The 13,003-nt window shown below is 42.1% G+C and overlaps 1 protein-coding gene across 8 annotated transcripts in view; it reads right to left on the bottom strand.

Annotated features, from left to right (window-relative positions):
- PLCB4 (phospholipase C beta 4) overlaps positions 1 to 13,003 on the bottom strand; it is a 471,668-nt gene that overhangs the window by 26,147 nt on the left and 432,518 nt on the right. For all 8 annotated transcript variants that reach the window (XM_018056911.1, XM_018056915.1, XM_013968409.2 and 5 more), the window contains one exon: positions 388 to 503. In XM_018056911.1, coding sequence (XP_017912400.1) covers positions 388 to 503 — 116 coding nt within the window. The remainder of the gene's footprint in view (positions 1 to 387; positions 504 to 13,003) is intronic.

Raw genomic sequence — 13,003 nt, 5'->3', positions numbered from 1 at the left:
AATATTAAACATCAAAACTGGATTTTTCCCCCTTGAGTACATCACTATTTATTACCTGGGGATGCAAAATGATTTCTGGAATTTTCCCAACTTTAATTTGTCTTTCCTTCTCTCCCCATTAACCTTAAAGGTACTTGCATGGAAAACTCATGAAAGATACAGTTATTATTTCATTAACCAACATCTGTAGAACTTGAACAAAGCTCCTCTTTCCACTTCAGTCACTCCCTTTAGCTTAGTAAGTCTCTTATTTTCTGAAATCATTTTTAATGATGAAAACACAGTTAAGACTAAGTTCTTCCTTGGCCTAAACAGGCAGCTAAAGTGTGGGAAAAGACAAAACATAAAAAGGCAAAAATCCTCCAGAAGGAAATCAACAGCCTTTACCCTTTCTTCTTCATTGCCTTCTCGAGGATTTTCTCATGAGTCAATTTCTCCTTGTCGTACTGTGCCACAATCTTGTCAACTTGCGTGCAATGTAGTTTCTGCATGGTACTGTGTTCCTGCAGAAGAATTTGCAGTTACAAGTTAGACTTGCAGTGAGGCTGATAAACTTTAGCCCATGTTGGGCTGGCGTAATTTTCACCAGTACCTGTGGAGTCTCGGTTTGAAAATCAAGAAGTAACTGAGTCTGGGAGCTGGAAAGACTTCCAACCTCCTACGCAACCCGAGAGTTTGTGTCCCCATAAGGCCTCGCCAACAAGGGGGTCTCCAGCCTCAGTCCAATGAACATGCCTACCTCAAAAGGCAGCCCTGCCCACTGCTGGGCAGCACCAATCATTCTGAAGTTCTTTCCTCTGCACATAGATGGCTCCATAGCACTCCACCCATCCATCTTGTTTTTCTTTTCCTTCTTTGTCCGTACCATGTGGGATCTTAGTGCCCTGACCAGGGATGAAACCTGTGCTCCACTTTGGTGAAAGTGTTCAGTCTTTACCTCTGGACCACCAGGGAAGTCCCTCACCGTCCACCTTTGCTCTGCTGTCTGAGTCATCTAACTGGGCCATCTAACTCCTCAACCGAGTGCCCAGAATGCAAGGGCAGCCACCAGATTTCTGCTCTTTTACATGCTGAGTGTAACTATTCATCGTGTGGCATGGCGTCTACACACCAGGGACATTTTGGAAGGTCCTGAACACCACCATTACACAATGAGAACTGCCATTGTGGTTTCACTGTCAGCTCATTTTCGATCCCTAACAATATTTTTGCCAGCTTCCTTATACATTCACAAGGAAGACACAATGTTCAGGAGCCCTGGCTTTCAGCTTTACAGGTATTTAAAATATTTCTCCATCTGCTTCCTCTAATCACTGAAATGGACTGAAAAGCTTTGAAAATAAGTGTTTCTCTATGAACATTACTTTTTCCTGATAATTTGGCCACATCCAGGGACTTAATGAAATCAGATTCTTTAGCTGCTCAGTCACTAAACACAGAGGAAAATATTACTATCAGTAATATTCACTCCAAGATGATGCTTAATGTGATATCCTAGTATTACTCTTGAGAAACTTAGAGAAATGAGAGATATTAAAGTCTGGAATGGGGAGACTATATTCAGCTTATACAGCTACCCTCACGGTCATGTTTGCTTTTGCTTACTTTTTAATGTGTGTCCAAAGAGACATACAGATGGCTAACAAACACTTGAAAAGATGCTCAACATCACTCATTATCAGAGAAATTCAAATAAAAACCACAACGAGGTACCATCTCACTCCAGTCAGAATGGCTGCCATCTCAAAGTCTACAAGCAATAAATGCTGGAGAGGGTGCGGAGAAAAGGGAACCCTCTTACACTGTTGGTGGGAACGCAAACTAGTACAGCCACTATGGAGAACAGTGTGGAGATTCCTTAAAAAAAACTGGAAATAGAACTGCCACACAACCTAGCAATCCCACTGCTGGGCATCCACACTGAGGAAACCAGAATTGAAAGTGACACATGTACCCCAGTGTTCATTGCAGCACTGTTTATAATAGCCAGGACATGGAAGCAACCTAGAGGTCCATCAGTAGGCGAATGCATAAGGAAGTTGTGGTACAGATACACCATGGGCCATTACTCAGCTATAAAAAAGAACACAATTTGAGTCAGTCCTAATGAGCTGGATGAAACCATTATACAGGGTGAAGTCAGAGAGAGAAACACCAATGCAGTATACTAACGCATATATATGAAATTTAGAAAGATGGTAACGATGACCCTATATGCAAGACAGCAAGAGACACAGACGTAAAGGACAGACTTTTGGACTTTGTGGGAGAAGGTGAGGGTGGGATTTGAGAAAATAGCATTGAAACATGTATATTATCGTATGTAAAACAGATGACCAGTGCAAGTTCAATGCATGAAGCAGGGCACTCAAAGCCGGTGCTCTGGGACAACCCAGAGGGATGGAGTGGGGAGGAAGGGGGTTCAGGATGGGGAACACATGTACACCCATGGCTGATCCATGTCGATGCATGGCAAAAACCACTACAATATTGTAAAGTATTTAGCCTCCAATTAAAATAAATAAATTAGTTAAAAAAATAAGGTGTGCAACAAAAGTGAGTGACTTAATTTAAAAAAAAAATTGATTTTCTCCCTAAGAAAATCACCTTGAACCTAATTCATGAATATCTTTAAAGATTTCATAAAATATAAATGGGGAAGGGATTTTGAACCTTACCAAGATTTCATTAACTTCCCCGTGTTGCTAGTGAGTTAACACAGGAGTTGACCTACAGTTCATATATACATCAATTCTTCAGAAATGCATTGGTGCAGCCAGTCCTAGCCTTCCTGTCAGGTCGATAAACGCCTTTGGGAGAAGGTGTAGAGGAGGGTGGTGATGGGTCCTTGGAATAGGCTCTAGAAACAGGTACAATGGGGTGGTCCTAGATGATGCTACTCTGCTCTGGATCTGGGGTCAGAGAATGATATGTAACAATGTCTTGCTTAATTTGTGGTTGGAACAGCTGGTAAATCCAGTCCTAGTACCAATCTAGGCCTAGCAGGCCAAAAAGTTCATCTGGGTTCTCCATAAGAGCTTATGGAAAAACCCAAATGAAATTTTGGCCAAGCCAATATATGCTCTTGAAATAAACACATTTCAGTCAGGGCTTCTGCACTGGATTAAGGATGTGAGCAGTCTCAGGTCTTGGGACAAGCCACTTCATCCCAGTCTGTCCATCTTTATAATTGGTATAGTGATACATACCTTATGGGTTGTTAGGATTAAAAGTAAATACAGTATAAATCATATTTCAAATGCTTAAGCCTTATTCAAAATATGTTGCTGTTCAGTTGCCAAGTTGTGTCTGATTTTTTGTGACCTTATGGACTGCAGCACGCTAGGCCTTCCTGTCTAATTCAAAATATGGTTAGATACAAATCTACTTATATTTTTTGATCCTCATGGAAACATGCAGAGTGACCTGAGAGAACAGCCAGTGAAATTAAATCAATAAACCTTTCCTTCAAGTTTAACACACTACCCCAAGAATAGATTGACATGTTGATGTATCCTTATTTAAATGGATTTAGCTACTTCTGTGCTGTTATGGGAGAAAAACACTAAAAAATACTAGCCTTCCTTAAAAGATTTAATAATCATCATGGCCATCTGCGCATGTATTAATTTTCCTGAACAACTAAACAAGGGGCTCTGTGAAAGTCTAGGGGCTTCCTAGGTGGCTCAGTGGGTAAAAAATCTGCCTGCAATGCAAGAGATGCAGGCAGAAGTGAGTTTGATCCCTGGGTCACGAAGATCCCCTGAAGGAGGGAAGGCAACCCGCTCCTATATTCTTGCCTGGAAAATCCCATGGACAGAGGAGCCTGGTGAGCTACAGTTCGTGGGATCACAAAGACTTGGACATGACTAAAGTGATAGCACGCGTGCATGTAAGTCTAGGATAAAACATACTAGAGGTGCTACCAGACATGGAACACACTGGTTCTGAACCAGGAAAGGAGTGCATCAAGGCTGCATATTATCACCTTCTTATTTAACTTATATGCAGAGTACATCATGAGAAATGCCAGGCTGGATGAAACACAAGCTGGAATCAAGATTGCTGGGAGAAATATCAATAATCTCAGATATGCAGATGACACCATCCTTATGGCAGAAAGTGAAGAGGAATTAAAGAGCCTCTTGATGAAAGGGAGAGAGGAGAGTGAATAAATTGGTTTAAAGCTCAACATTCAGAAAACTAAAATCATGGCATCTGGTCCCATCACTTCATGGCACAGAGATGGAGAAACAATAGAAAGAGTGACAGATTTTACTTTCTTGGGCTGCAAAATCACTGTGGATGGTGACTGCAGCCATGAAAGTAAAAGACGCTTGCTCCTTGGAAGAAAAGCTATGACCAACCTAGACAGTGTATTAAAAAGCAGAGACATTACTTTGCCAGCAAAGGTCCGTCTAGTCAAAGCTATGGTTTTTCCAACAGTCATGTATGGGCGTGAGAGCTGGACCATAAAAAAAAGGCGAGCACTGAAGAATTGAGGCTTTTGAGCTGCGGTGTTGGAGAAGACTCTTGAGAGTCCCTTGGACTGCAAGGAGATCCAACAAGTCCATCCTAAAGGAAATCAATCCTGAATATACATTGGAAGGACTGATGCTGAAGCTGAAACTCCAATACTTTGGCTGCCTAATGTGAAGAACTGATTCACTGGAAAAGACCCTGATGCTGGGAAAGATTGAAGGCGGAGGAGAAGGGGATGACAGAGGATGAGACGGTTGGATGGCATCACCGACTCAACGGCTCCAGGAGTTGGTGATGGACAGCGAGGCCTGGTGCGCTGCAGTCCACAGGGTTGCAAAGAGTCGGACACGACTGAGCGACTGAACTGGACTGAGAAGTGCTACACTCCTGTGTCTCTCGCAAATATCACTGAAAGGCAGGTGGAAAAGATCCCTTCTTTATATACTTTAGTGTAGCAGTGCAAGAAAAAAAGAGGCCTTGAGGATTGGAGATTAGCTGGCATAAACCACTGCTTACGGAAGTAGTATGGTGAGCCCTAATGAACCGCATTAGATACAGGAATGAGGGTGTGTGCACATACAGGCATTCGTGATGGATTCATGGATATAAGACATACTCTACAAGTCTCCTTTTCTCGCCAGCACAGAGCCCAGTGCTGGTACAAAGCAGATACAATAAAGCTGCATGAATAAAAAAATTAATAGCATGGGAGAGCAGCAAGAGGACTTGGATTCCAGTCCCAGTTCAGTCCATAATTACCCCAGAGGCCTTGGGCAACATATATAAATCTTTCCAGGTCTCAGTTTCCTTATTAGAAAACTGAATAATATCTGTTTGCCCAACATAATTCAGGGTTATGAGCTGCAAGTTACCTGATGTATATAGAAATAATTTAAAAAATTAGAAGCATATTGAATTAAATGATTACAATGACTACACATGACAAAAAACTGGCCTTGAAAAGTTATCTCTCTGTGCTCAAAACTATCCCTGTGTAGTAGCCAGCAAAGATTGAAGTTTTGGGATAATCTGGTTCCCAGATTTCACTTCTCCTTTCACAAAGGAACAAGGTCCTAATTACTGATCACCAAAGGATGGGGCAGCAAGCCTCAGCTTCCTGTTGTATAAAACGGAGGAGCCAGGAAATTATTTCTAGGCTTATTTAGCTAAAAACAACAAACAACAGTAACAATAAACACTAACTATCATAGATTTCATGTTTTTGGTCCCTAACTAAGTTATAAGACTCTATGGAAGAGAGAGTTTTTCATTCATTCAGGTCAAGAGTACCAAAATTAAAATACACTGACTTAAATGTCAGTCTTAATCAGGACATTTTGGGAAAATAAATGTGCAGCTTTTTAGTAGAATTTGTATATGTTTCTATCAAAGTTAAGAGTAGTTTCAGCTTCTCTTTTTTTAAGTTAATTTACTTATTTTAATTGGAAGCTAATTACTTTACAATATTGTAGTGGTTTTTGCCATACATTGACATGAATCAGCCGTGGGTGCACATGCATCCCCCCATCGTGAACCCCCCTTCCACCTCCCTCCCCACCCCATCCCCCTGGGTGGTCCCAGTGTACCAGCTTTGAGTGCCCTGCTTCATGCATCGAACTTACACTGGTGATCTATTTCACATATGGTAATGTACATGTTTCAGTGCTATTCTCTCAAATCATCCCACCTTCACCTTCTCCCAGAGTCCCAAAGCATGTTCGTTACATCTGTGTCTTTTGCCATCTAGCGTATAGAGTCATCATTACTGTCTTCCTAAATTCCATATATATATATAATTGCGTTAATATACTATATTGGTGTTTCTCTTTCTTACTTCACTCTGTATAATAGGTTCCAGTTTCATCTACCTCATTATAACTGACTCAAATGCATCATTTTTTTAATTGCTGAGTAATATTCCCCTGTGTATATGTACCACAACTTCCTTATCCATTCATTGGCCGATGGACATCCAGGTTAAATTCAGCTTCTTTTGTGAAAAACATCTGCTGCAATTCATTCTTTTGCCTGCTGTGACTCTAGGCTTAAATTCTCACCCCACAAATGATGCTAAGGCATCTGAGTAAACTGTGTGTGCTCAGCACACACCTCTGAGATGACCAGCAGGCTGTCTCTGTGGGTGGTTGCTGTGTTTCTGCTCATTTCTACTTCATGACAGAGCTGTAGGTCTGTTCCTGACTTCTTATCATGAATTACCTGTGATAAGTTTAACAGCAGCCTTGGTGTTTGTTATCAGAAAAACTGCTTGCCTAACCAAGACTATATTTTCCATTAGCAGCTTTCTTGAAATGTCAAATTTTAGTTGGTTTCTCAGGCATTTTATTTGACTCATCTGTGGTGATATTGCAAACTGATGGTCCAGGAGATGCATCCCGTTTTATTTTTCAGCTTACATGGTCTTTCAGAAACAGTCTGTCTTATTGTCAATATTTAAAGAAGAGGAGGTTCACATATGACCTGATTCTACGATTCTCCTTTAGAGAATGAAGGTGGCTTACAGGCTCTCAGAGGTGGGAACAGAGTCTGACTTGCCCTCTGGACAGGAATGAGGGCTCCCTGTTTTCCATTCGGGACCAACTTCCTTCATTTACTTCTTTTACTTCCATTGATTTAGAATTCCTCTTCCAATGTATTATTGGGAATATTTAACTTTGGGTTTAAATGTTTTGCTCTCAGGGCTGGACCACATGTGACAAGTGAAAATCATCCCCGTGTCTTAGCAAAAGCAACTCTAGCTCCGGGCCCAGATGAGCCCTGGGTTTGTGTGGGATCACGGCTCCTTCGATCTGCTCTTTCTGTATCTCGTCTAATGGACGCTTGAAACACCATTTCCTTCGTTTCCATTTCAAATTGAAGAGGTTGTTACAGAAAGTGAGAGACAGTGGCAGGTTCACTGCCAACTGCGTTGAGAGGGTCAAAACAATCGGCCACTGCCATTTCCCCCAAACTGGGCCTGCCGGCATCTCCACTCCATTCAGGGCTAGAATGGGCATTACTCCTGTCTTCTCGTCCCACAATCCTAACAGCAGATATTGTCTCTCCTTTTTTTTTCAGCTGGAATATAGCTGCTTTACAACGCTGTGTACTCTCTGCTGTACAGCAGAGTGACTCAGCCACATATTTATATACATCCCTTCATTTCGGGTCTCCTTCATCACAGTGCACTGAGCAGAGTTCCCTGAGCCACACAGGAGGTTCTCATTAGCAATCTATTTTATATTTAGTATCAAGAGTGGGAGAAGGCAATGGCACCTCACTCGAGTGCTCTTGCCTGGAAAATCCCAAGGACGGAGGAGCCTGGTGGGCTGCAGTCCATGGGGTCACTAGGAGTCAGACACAACTGAGCGACTTCCCTTTCACTTTTCACTTTCATGCATTGGAGAAGGAAACGGCAACCCACTCCAGTGTTCTTGCCTGGAGAATCCCATGGATGGGGGAGCCTGGTGGGCTGCCGTCTATGGGGTCACACAGAGTTGGATACGACTGAAGCAACTTAGCAGCAGTAGCAGCAGTATCAAGAGTGTATCAAGAAGAACTAAAGAGCCTTTTTGGGGGCTCCAAAATCACTGCAGATGGTGACTGCAGCCATGAAATTAAGACACTTGCTCCTTGGAAGAAAAGCTATGACCAACCTAGAGAGCATATTAAAAAGCAGAGACATTACCAACAAAGGCCCGTCTAGTCAAGGCTATGGTTTTTCCAATAGTCATCTATGGACGTGAGAGTTGGACTGTGAAAAAAGCTGAGTGCCAAAGAATTGATGCTTTTGAAATGTGGTATTGGACAAAACTCTTGAGAGTCCCTTGGACTGCAAGGAGACCCAACCAGTCCATCCTAAAGGAAATCAGTCCTGAATATTCATTGGAAGGACTGATGCTGAAGTTGAAACTCCAATACTTTGGTCACCTGATGCGAAGAACTGACTCATTAGAAAAGACCCTGATGCTGGGAAAGATTGAAAGCAGGAGGAGAAGGGGACGACAGAGGATGAGATGGTTGGATGGCATCACCAACTCGATGGACATGAGTCTGAGTAAGCTCTGGGAGTTGGTGATGGACAGGGAAGCCTGGCGTTCTGCAGTCCATGGCGTCGCAAAGAGTCAGACATGACATGACTGAGCGACTGAACTGAACTGACTGAACTGATCAATAGCGTATAGACTGGGATTCACACGTATTTCTTTGGCTTTCCTTTAGAAATGGCAGATCCTCCTTGACACACCACTATTTCTTCTGCATCCTGCAGCTAACCTTTAAGTTTGGAAATAGGTTCTCTTATGGACTGTACATTTCTTAAACGACTTGGTTAAGTAACCACATTCTCTGCTTCCCTTTATGAGAAGAGAAACGATCTCCTGAGGCTCATATGTAAAGGCTGAGTGTGCCCTGCAGTCACTGCACCTGCACCCAGAGCTGCTCTCTGCTCCTAGTGGCCATGTGAACGGTGGCCGGTGCTCGGTCGGAAGGTGCAGCCCAGGCCACCTTCCCTCCTCAGCAGGGCAGTTTATAAGCCAAGCCTGTGCGGTGGGAAACTTTATTCCATCTTAGATAGCATCACAACTATTAGAAAGGGTTACATAAATATTGTTTCATAGAAAGGCTGGGCGAGTTAATTCTCACTATTGCTTGACAACAGAGCAAAATCCATTTTTCACGGAGGCCAGCTCTGTACCTTGCAGGCCATTACTGGGGTTTCCACTGAAGGACAGTAAAAAGTGTTAAATAATACTCCTAAAGAAACAGTTTTTAAATTTAGTGTGCATAAGAGAGGAGCTTCCAGCTTCCCAGGTGGCACTAGTGGTGAAGAACCTGCCTGCCAGGGCAGGAGAGAGAAGGAAGGCAGGTTCCTGGGTCAAGATCCCCTGGAGGAGGGCACGCAATTCACTCCAATATTCTTGAAAGAGAATCCGAAGGACAGAGAAGCCTGGTGGACTACAGTCCGTATGGTTGCAGAGTCGGGAACAACTGAAGTAACTTAGCAGCAGCAGGAGAAGGCTTTATTAAAAATGTATTTCCTAGACTTCTCCATGGAGATGATAACAAAGTCTCTAGGGGGCACAAGAATATGCATTTTTTACGAAGCCCCCAGGTTTGGTCCAAGGATCATTTGTGGATAAAGTAGTCCGAAAGATGCTAAGATATTTGTGCTCTGGAGACTTATGATTGCTCTTAGAAACCTTTTACAAACAAGGTCTTACTGTATAACACAGAGGAGTATTCTTAGTATCCTATGACAAACCATAATGGAAAAGAAATTTTTTTTAAAAGAATACACACACACACACACACACACACACACCAGAATCACTTTGCTGTACAGCAGTAATGAACATAGCATTGAAAATCAACTGTACTTCAATAAGCAAACAAAACCCTTTTACTAGGACCATAAAGAAGATGTGTGGATATAAAGACTGATGCTGGAAAACTCAGAGGCAACTCAATATAGTGATGAAGAGCTTGAGCTCTGGAGTCTGAGAATTTTGATCCAAATCCTGGCTCCCTCATCTAAAGGCTAGGTGATTTAGTCAAGCTGCATTTCTGTTAAAGTAAATTATCTCATCTGGCAAATGGCTGGTAGACTGTTGCAAAAAAGGGTCACAATGGTCTCCCTCTCTGTATCCAATCCCCTATGCAATCTGACTTTGTGGTTCCTCCTGCCTAGCAGAGTCCTCATTGCTTGAACCTGCTCCAACCTCATGACCTACTGTAGCCAAGAGAAGGAGGTAGAAGTGATGCTGTGCAGTTCTGAGCTGAGGCTGGGACCTTGGGATCCCTGCCATATGAACAAGTCTGGACCACTGCTGAAGATGAGAGATCACAGAGCAGAGAGGAAAGGACTCAGCAGAGGTCTTGCTAAATCATCCAGCTCCCCACATCTGCCAAGTGACAGCAGACAGAAGTGAACTTAGATGAGACCTGAAGAATGATCCGGCTGAACCCAGCCCAAACTGCTGATTCACAAAATTATGAGCCAAATAAATGGCTGCTTTCAAATTCACTACATTTGGGGATAGTTTGTTACCCAACAAAAGCTAATTGATACAAGGTAATATATTAATATAATTAAAGTACTCTTTTATATAATTGCTATAAAATACCTAAGAAAAAATGCTTAAATAAACCTCGATATATATTAGCTAGTTTTACCATTTGATAAGTACTGACAGAAAGAAAAATTAGTGTTAGGATCAAATGGATATCAAACACTAAGTGTGTCCTGTGGTAACAGATTCAACCCCATCCACCCACCTCCTTTACCAGTTTTTCCATCTTCACTTTTAAAGACAAATGTGTTAGCTAAGTAGACCTCAGTACATATTAGGCAAGTAAATATTCCTATATAGCCTTAATCGTAAAAGTTGGCTCAGATGAGATAGTGGGAAGTATTAAGGAACTACTATCTACTTCTGCTTTCTTGACTATGCCAAAGCCTTTGACAGTGTGGATCACAACAAACCGTGGAAAATTCTGAAAGAAATGGGAATACCAGACCACCTGACCTGCCTCTTGAGAAATCTGTATGCAGGTCAGGAAGCAACAGTTAGAACTGGACATGGAACAACAGACTGGTTCCAAATAGGAAAAGGAGTACGTCAAGGCTGTATACTGTCAGGTGCTTATTTAACTTCTATGCAGAGTACATCATGAGAAACGCTGGACTGGAAGAAGCACAGGCTGGAATCAAGATTGCCGGGAGAAATATCAATTACCTCAGATTGGCAGATGACACCACCCTTATGGCAGAAAGTGAAGAGGAACTAAAAAGCCTCTTGATGAAAGTGAAAGAGGAGAGTGAAAAAGTTGGCTTAAAGCTCAACATTCAGAAAACGAAGATCATGGCATCTGGTCCCATCACTTCATGGGAAATAGATGGGGAAACAGTGGAAACAGAGTCAGACTTTACCTTTTTGGGCTCCCAAATCACTGCAGATGGTGACTGCAGCCGTGAAATTAAAAGACGTTTACTCCTTGGAAGGAAAGTTATGACCAACCTAGATAGCATATTCAAAAGCGGAGACATTACTTTGCCAACAAAGGTCCATCTAGTCAAGGCTATTGTTTTTCCAGTGGTCATGTATGGATGCGAGAGTTGGACTGTGAAGAAAGCTGAGTACCGAAGAATTGATGCTTTTGAAGTGTGGTGTTGGAGAAGACTCTTGAGAGTCCCTTGGACTGCAAGGAGATCCAACCTGTCCATTCTGAAGGAGTTCAGCCCTGGGTGTTCTTTGGGAGGAATGATGCTAAAGCTGAAACTCCAGTACTTTGGCCACCTCATTTGAAGAGTTGACTCATTGGAAAAGACCCTGATGCTGGCAGGGATTGGGGGCAGGAGGAGAAGGGGATGACAGGATTGAGGCGGTTGGATGGCATCACTGACTCGATGGACATGAGTTTGAGTGAACTCTGGGAGATGGTGATGGACAGGGAGGCCTGCCGTAACGAGATTCATGGGGTCTTAAAGAGTCAAACACGACTGAGCGACTGAACTGAACTGACCTGGATAGACTCAAAAATTACAGAAAGTTTGTAGAGAGGAAAGTTTAACTATTTGAAAATAATTATTTGCAAAGGCTTTGGGAGAATTAAAACAGATGAAAAGCACTTTAGTTATAACTAGCATAAACCAGTTGTATTGCTCTTGGCAAGGAACTCACTTCTCTGAATTTCATTTTATTCATGCTTGAAATGTGAATGGAATGATTCGGGTTTCAGGGACATGGTGAGGATTTAAGAATGCATATAAAATGTGTAACAAAAAAGTGGCATTAATAAACGTCAGTCTTATTAGTAATAGTAGTTTTATATGAAAGATTATAGAATTCTGAGTTTGGTAATTATACTGGCAAAGCAGGCTGAATAGAAAAGAGGGTCCTCTGTGTATTTAATGTGGGAGAGGAATTCATTCGTATGTTTATAATCATACATTTGTGACTTAAACTTCTGAAGTACATGAGGATATGGAAAACAAGCCATGAAACGCATTTACCTGCTGAGACTGTTTCCAAAAAGCATTCTGAAAAGCAACAGGCAAGCACTGTGCAATATGGCTCTATTATGTGACCTAAGGAATTTTGAAGGCTTCCTCCAAAAAATGTACACTAAGGCTGTTATGAAAGTTCACACAGATTTAGATGGTAGGATTTAGGGAGATTTAAAATCTCTTTTTAAGTTTTGGTTCTATTACAATGTGGGGCTCCAAGAAACTCAAGGTTGTTTCTGCAAATGAAGGCAACTTGGATTCTTTCAAATCTTGGATTTCTATTTCACATCCTAAAAGATGATGGTATTAAAGTGCTGCACTCAATATGCCAGCAAATATGGAAAACTCAGCAGTGGCCACAGGACTGGAAAAGGTCAGTTTTCATTCAGATCCCAAAGAAAGACAATGCCTAAGAATACTCAAACTACCGCACAATTGCACTCATCTCACATGCTTCACATGCTGGTAAAGTAATGCCCCAAATTCTCCAAGTTAGGCTTCAACAGTATGTGAACC

This window comes from Capra hircus, chromosome 13, assembly GCF_001704415.2.
Source record: "Capra hircus breed San Clemente chromosome 13, ASM170441v1, whole genome shotgun sequence".
NCBI lineage: Eukaryota > Metazoa > Chordata > Mammalia > Artiodactyla > Bovidae > Capra > Capra hircus.
This window is presented reverse-complemented; position numbering and strand designations above follow the sequence as displayed.